A 6,919-nucleotide genomic window follows, 5' to 3' on the forward strand; every position below is an offset into this window, starting at 1 on the left:
CCTCCCCCCTTCACGCCCCACCCGCGCACACGCACATCGCCCTCCCTCCTGCTGTCTCTCTTGCGTGTCCTGCGCTCATCCTCGGCCCGCTGGCCACATCACCCCCTCGTCAAGATCGGCCACGCGTAGCCCCCAGCCTCCCCCCCCCTTTCCTCTCCCCCGTCCTCTTCATCCCTCCCTCCCTCTTTCTCTCCTCCCCCCGCTCCCTCGCCGCGCTCCTCCATTTCCCTCGGCGTGCGTTTCTCCCACTCCCCTTGCCCCTCCCGTCGGTCTGCTCGCGCGCACTGTTCTCACTTTCTCCCTTGCTCATCCCCGCCCTTTCTCTCCCCCCGCCCCCCTCCCACAGCGCGGGCACGCCGGTTCCCCCATCCCAAGTACCATGCTGTCCGCGGAGACCGGCCTCCCGCCCGAGTCCGGGCCCGGCCCGGCCCCGGCGGCCCCGGCGGCCCCGGATGCCCCAATGGCTCCGACCCAGCAGACAGCCGGACATTCCATGCAATTGGACTCGGAAGATTCCGATCGGACGCCCGATGACAGCGTTGACTCCGATGACTCGGCCCCCTCATCCTCGGCGGCCGGGCCGAGGCGGCCGTCGCCCCGGACGCGCGGCCCGGGCCGGCCCCGACGCCCCGGCGCCAGCGCCGCCCCCAAGCCGGCCGCATCGTATGGCAGCCGCCTTCCCCCGACGCAGGAGTTCCGCCAGGCGGCTCTCCTGTCGGCGGCCACCCTCCCCGGGCTGGACACCAGTCTCCCGCACTTCCACGACGACCTGACCAAGCCGCCCTACTCCTATGCGTCGCTCATTGCCCAGGCCATTCTCGCCAGCCCCGAGCGGCAAAAGACCCTGTCGGCCATTTATGAATGGATCGCCGCCGTGTATCCGTATTACTCCGTCCGGGACCCCGGCTGGCAGGTGCGTTTCAGCCGGGCCGCTTGGGTGGCCTCCCTTTCCATCCCCATGGCCTCCCTCCTCCCTCCCTCTCTCTCTCTCTCTCCTTCCCTGTTCACACACTGACATCGCCTCAATCGCACGCTCGTCCATGCACGTGCCCCTCCTGTCTGCGCCTTCGGCCGCCCTCCTCCCCCCCCCTGCCCTCTGTGCGACATGCAGAATTCCATCCGCCACAACCTCTCCCTGAACCAGTGCTTCTTGAAGATCCCGCGCTCGGAGTTCCAGCCCGGCAAGGGGGCCTTCTGGTCGATTGACGACTTGGCCGCGTCGCAGCTGGTGGCCGGGTCGCTGAAGCGCCAGCGCCTCCGCAGCGCCAAGGCCAAGCCGGCCGCCAGCGACGACCCCCCCGATCCCGAGGCCGACCCCGAGGCCGGAGGCAAGGCCCCCTCCAAGCCCCCGGGCAAGGCCGCCCGGGCCCCGGGCAAGATCTCCGCCCGGGCTCCGAGCCGGGCCTCGGCCAAGGCCACCAAGGCCACCGCCGCCAACCGGGCGCCGGGCGCCGGATCGACCACTGCGGTGGCGGCGGCGGCGGCCGCCGCAACGGCAGCCGTGGCCCCGGCCGCCGAGCTGCCCGACTTGTCGGATCCGGTCAGTGACGAGCTGGCCCTCCTGAACACGGTGTCCGACCCGGACCTCCTGCTTGGCGAGGAGGACGCGCTGGTTGGCAGCTCGGGCCCCCTGTCGCCCGGCGGGTCGCCGGACTCCTCGGCGATGATGTTGACTCCCGGCTTGGCGGGTAGCCGGCCCGTGGCTTCCAGCAGCGGCGGCGGCGGCGGCGGCGGCGGCGGCAGCAGCAGCATCCCCCCCGAGGACGACTCGCTGCTGTGTGCCTCCTCCGGCGGCCGGCAGCTGTCGCCAAGTGCCGCGGCGCTGTTCCCCCTGGGGGGCTCCGGGGCCATGTCCTCGCCCGGGGGTCTGTTCCACCCGCCGCAACCTTCGCCCGGGGGTGGCCATGGCCCGGCTCATGCGCACGCCTTCGCCGGCAGTGGGACCCCCCTGCTCAAGGCGGCTCTGGCCGCGGGGGATGCCCCCCATGCGGCGCCCCTCTTCCACCCGGGAACCAGCCCGCGCGATGTGGCCCGCGGGCGCGACCCGCGCAAGCTCTCCTCCTCGGCCCCGAACAGCTTCTACGGCGGTCTCCCGGGCTCGGGTGCCCTTGAGCACCATCCTTCCCAGCACTCGCCGTACCTGCAGTTCCAACAGCCGCCGCCGCAGCCGCCGCCGCCGCCGCCGCAGCAGCCGCATCACCAGCCGCCGCACCAGCTCCACCATCACCCCCATCAGCCACAGCAGCCGCACCCGCAGCCGCATCGGCAGCACCCGCAGCCGCACCCGCTCCAGCACCAGCACCAGCACCACTTGCCGTCGCAGGGGTCCCCCTTCGGCGGCGGTCAGCCCATCCACCCGGACCACTACCCGCCTCACCAGTACTCCTCGTCGCAGCCGGGGGGGTCGTTCATGCATCTGGCCGGGGCCGAGCCCGGCCCTGGGGGGTTTGGCTTTGAGACCGGCTCCATTGGGCGCTTTGGTCCGGCGCATTCGTCGCCGATCGCGAGCTCCAGCTCAGGCGACCTCGGCCCCTTCGGCCAGCACCACCCCTCCTTTGCCCCGGGCCCGGGGGATGTCCTGCTGCCGGCCGATCGGGCCACCCTGGCCGCGACCTTCTCCCGCTCGGCCGTCTCCACCTGGTCTGGCCCCCCGGTGTCGGCCCTGTCGTCCGGCCTGTCGACCGGGCCGCACGACCCCCCCTCCTCCTCCTCCTCTTCCTCCTCCTCCTCCTCCTCCTCCTCCTCCTCCTCCTCCTCGGGTCCGGGCCTGGGGGGCTTCGGCGGAGGAGGCGCCGGAGCCCCCGGGACCCGGGGGCCTGATGGTGCTTCCTCCGGCACCACCAGCCCCCCGCTGTCCTCGTCACCGCAGTCCACCGCCCCGCTGGGGGGCACCTCCTCGTCGCCTGGGCCGTCAGCCCGGCTGGGCAGCGCGTCCGGCTTCCGGGCCCCCTATGCCACGGGGCTCACCGGGTCCGGGCCGGCTACCAGCACCAAGCACCTGACGGCCGGGGCGACATTCGCCACGCCGACCGGCGCCGCCACTGCGGCCGCCATCGCCGGGGGGGTGAGCGCCTCGCCCGTTGTGGCGGCCGGGCTCTTCGGGTCGCCGCTGACCCCCACCCCCACGCCGCCGGTCCCGGGTGCCGGACCCGCCGCCGCCGCCGCCACCGCCGCCGCCACCGCCACCGCCACCGCCGCTGGCTCTGCTGCCGGCGCCGGCGCCACCAGCCCCGGGCTCGGGTCCTTCCCGAAGCGCTTCCGCCGACAGTCGGCCTCGACCGCCGGGATGCCGGTCCTGTCGACCTCCATGCCGGGGGTGCATGTGGCCGGGGCCGGGGGCTCGGCCGCGTCCCTGTCGCCGCTGGCCACGGCGGCGGCCCTGTCCAATGCCAGTCGGCACCATCCGGCACCGCTGTCGCTGGTGCATGGGGGGCTGGACGTGGCCACCCCCTCGCCCGGCGGAGGCCTGCATGACCCGGGCGCCGCTTCGGCCATGTTCTTCGAGTCGCCGGCCCCCTCGCCGGTGCTGGGGTTCGTGCCGCTGTCGGCCGGGGGAGGCGGCCCGGGGGGTCCCGGCGGCTCGGCCGACTACGACCCGGCCGGCACCCCGACCTCCGGGCTGGAGTTTTGCTATGAAGACGACATCGATGACGATGTCCCCTACCAGGCATATGGCTTGCCGAGCTCGGTCACTCAGTCGAAGCTCCGGCCGGCTGCCTCGACGCCGATCTCGATCGGCGCTCGGTCGGCCGGGCCGCAAGGGCTCCCGGGCCACTCGCCGGCCACCCCGGCGACCGGGGCCTCGGTCGGCACCCCGGCCAGCGGGCCCCTGCTGCCGCCTGCCTCGGGGGGCGTCCTGTCCACCTCCACCTCCTCCTCTTCCTCCTCCTCCTTGTGCTCCTCTCCCGGCCTGCAGTATCTGCCGCACCTGCCCCAGCCGCCAAGCTCATCGTACCAGACCCCGGGGCACCATCTCCTTCACCAGCCGGCGGCCGGGCATCCCGGCCATGCCGGGCACGCGGGGCTCCCCTCGCCCTCGCCCTCGCCCTCGTTGGCGTCCCTGCCGAATGCGGCCGGCGGGACCCCGGCCGAGGGGCCGGACCCCGGGGGGCTGGCCCATGGCGGCCGGCCCATTCGCGCCGGCCTGAACATCACCAGCTTCCTGGCCGGATCCGGGGGCGCCGAGGCCAGCGCCTCCTTCGGCTCGCCGAAGCGCGCGCGCAAGCTCTCCATCGACAACATCCGGCAGTTTTACTCGACCGGGCCCGGGGGCAGTGGCAACGGGTCGCCGCATGCGCCGAGCCCGCTGGGCGGGCTGGTGGGCGGCGCTGCCGGCGGGTCGCACAGCCCGCATGCGCCCTTCTCCGCGTCGCCCTATTCCACCTTGCTGATGGCGTCGGCCACGGGCGGCGGCGGCGGCGGCGGCGGCGGCCTGGTCACCTCGGCCTCGACCCCCTCATTGTCAACCCTGTCGACGGCCAGTCCGCCGTATTCCCCGTTGACTGGCACCGGGACCGGGTGCACGCCGTCCCCCATGCCGGCGCATTTGCCCTCGGCCGGGGCATCTGCCACGTCGGTGGTGGCGGTGGCGGTGGCGGCCGCCGCGGCGGAGGCCGCCGCCGCCGGCTACCCCCTGTCCTACACGCAGGCGGCACACCACCACTCGCTGCCGCTGCTGGCCGGTACCAGCCCGTCCCCCTCGTCGCCGCCGTTCGGGGCCCAGGCCGCCATCCCGGTGGTCCCCTTCCAGCATCCCTATCACCACTCGTCGCAGGCGCATCATCACCACCACCACCACCACCACCTCCCGCAGGCGCATCACCATCACCACCACCACCAGCAGCAGCAGCAGCAGCAGCAGCAGCAGCAGCATCACCATCATCCACACCCCTCGCAGCATCACTCGCACCATCACGCCTTCTCGACCGGCTCCCGGCCGATGGCGTCGTCCCTCCGCCGGTCGCAGTCCAGCGGCATTCCCCTCTCTTCACACGACACCACGACCCCCTTCCCCTCGTCGCCCCTGGCCTCGGTGCCGCCGGTGACCAAGAGCACCCTGGTCGGGGGATTGGCGGCTCCTCCGCCGGGGGCCCCGAGCCCCGGGGCCACCCGGCCCCCCCCGGCGGCGGCGTCGGCCACCTTCGGCGCGGAGATGGCCTCGGCCAGCGAGCCGCCAGCGCCATCGTCCTCAGCCTGGTCCACGGGACCCGACGGGGGTGCGATGGCGGCCGGGTCGGGGCCGGCCCCGGCTGCCGGTGGCGCGTCCTTCGGCCTGGCCCCGGTGGACGGCTCGCTGGCCCCCCACGCGGGGGCCGGCCCCGGTCCCGGCGGGCAGACCCACTCTCGGTCCTCCTCGGCCCCGGGGTCGGTGGCCCTGCCAGCGCTCTTCGGTGGCGACCCCCCGGCCGCATCGGACCTGGTGGCCTCGCTCAGCACCTCGGGCTTGGATATGCCACTTTCCTCGTCCGAGAATTTGCTGCTGGTGTCCAGCCACAGCGGGCCGCTGTTGTCGGGCCCCGGCGATGACATGCAGCTGGCCTACTCGCAGTCGGGGTCCGGGTTTCACCTGCAGCAGGCGCACCACCCGTATGCCGGGCATCAGCGTCAGTCGGAGGCCGGCTCAGTGACCGGGGTGGCCTCGCCGCCGCCACCACTAGCGTCGTCGTCGTCTTCATCGTCGTCGTCGTCGCCACCGCCGCCGCCGCCGCCGCCGCCGCATCACCACCACCATCACCAGCACCTCCACCACCACCACCAGCATCACCCTCACCAGCACCACCATGTCCCGCTGTCCGGCACCCTCCACGCGCATGAGCAGGCCTCCATGGTGGCGACGGTGGCCTCCTCAGACCATCCTGCTCATCTGGCCTCGGCCCATCTGTGCGTCCGCGCGCACACACACACACACACACCCACACACACATAAGCCCATGTGTGCCCCCTCTCTCGCCCTTGTCAGGTGACTCACATGTTTTCTTCCCATCCCTTCCCTTCCCTTCCCACACACACACACACACACACACAGTGAGTCCACCCCTCCCGGCCTCGAGCACCTCGATCAACACTCACAGAGGCTGCCGCCGCCGGCTGAGCAGCACCCAGCGCGTGCGACGTCGTCCCGGTCGGACTTCGCATACGACCATGCGGAGCCCTACCCCGGCTATGACGGCCTAACCAAGGACCCCTCGGTCTCGATGCTGGTGCCGCCCCTGTCAGCACTCAGCATCGAGTCTGACATCATGGCCACGCAGTACTTCACGGATTCCATCTTCCCGGTGACCTCGGATGTCACGGCGCCTGATGGCGAACCAACGGCCCTGGTGTCGGACGACTCCTCCGGTATGTCCCTGCATGCCCCTCCTCCGGCCACTCCTGGCCGCTCCCCGAGTGCCATGCGGCCAGAGACCCCCCCCCCCCCCCCCCCCCTGACCTCTAACCGTCCCCTCTCGAGCATAGCCTCACATCATTTTGATTCGGCTGTCAATGCCGCATCCTCTGCCCCCGGGGACCTTTTCGCCCAGTGCGTGCCGGCGCCGGCCTCATCTGCCCCGGGCTTGCCCTGGGAGTGGGTGTAATTCACTGCTGCTTTGTTCTTTCCCCCTGCCACTCTCTCTCTCTCTCTCTCTCTCTCACACACACACACACGCGCGCGCGCGCTCGCACCATATGCACATGCACAAACCCCCGATTCTGGCTCCCCACGTCCAGGTCCACCTTCCAAAGTGACAGTGGTGTGCTGGATAGCGACTTTTCCTCGGGCTACCTGCCGGACTTCCACACCAGCGCTGCACACGGGCCCGGCTCCTTCGCTGGCTCGGAGAGCAATGCCGAGGCGCAAAGCTCGCCGTCCACCTTCTCCTCGACGCTTCTTTAGTGTTCCTGCGGTGTCCTCGCAGACACGCAGCCCCCCCCCCCCCCC

At 72.3% G+C, this 6,919-nt stretch overlaps 1 protein-coding gene across 1 annotated transcript; it reads left to right on the top strand.

Annotated features, from left to right (window-relative positions):
- Window positions 1–145: 145 nt before the first annotated feature.
- H696_04263 (hypothetical protein) lies at window positions 146–6,915 on the top strand. The gene is made up of 6 exons (XM_009498141.1): window positions 146–234; window positions 347–913; window positions 1,112–5,880; window positions 6,026–6,339; window positions 6,457–6,520; window positions 6,709–6,915. Exons 2-6 carry the CDS (start codon window positions 380–382, stop codon window positions 6,872–6,874), a joined length of 5,847 nt encoding a protein of 1,948 aa, XP_009496416.1. The 5' UTR covers window positions 146–234; window positions 347–379; the 3' UTR covers window positions 6,875–6,915.
- The last annotated feature ends 4 nt before the right edge of the window (window positions 6,916–6,919 follow it).

This window comes from Fonticula alba (assembly GCF_000388065.1).
Source record: "Fonticula alba strain ATCC 38817 unplaced genomic scaffold supercont2.7, whole genome shotgun sequence".
Taxonomy (NCBI): Eukaryota; order Rotosphaerida; family Fonticulaceae; genus Fonticula; species Fonticula alba.

Coding starts and splice junctions, on each gene's coding strand:
- H696_04263 (XM_009498141.1), top strand. CDS start 380: ATGCTGTCCGCGGAGACCGGCCTCCCGCCCGAGTCCGGGCCCGGCCCG. Junction 5,881..6,025: donor CATCTGGCCTCGGCCCATCT/GTGCGTCCGCGC, acceptor ACACACACACAG/TGAGTCCACCCCTCCCGGCC. Junction 6,521..6,708: donor CCCGGGGACCTTTTCGCCCA/GTGCGTGCCGGC, acceptor CCCCACGTCCAG/GTCCACCTTCCAAAGTGACA.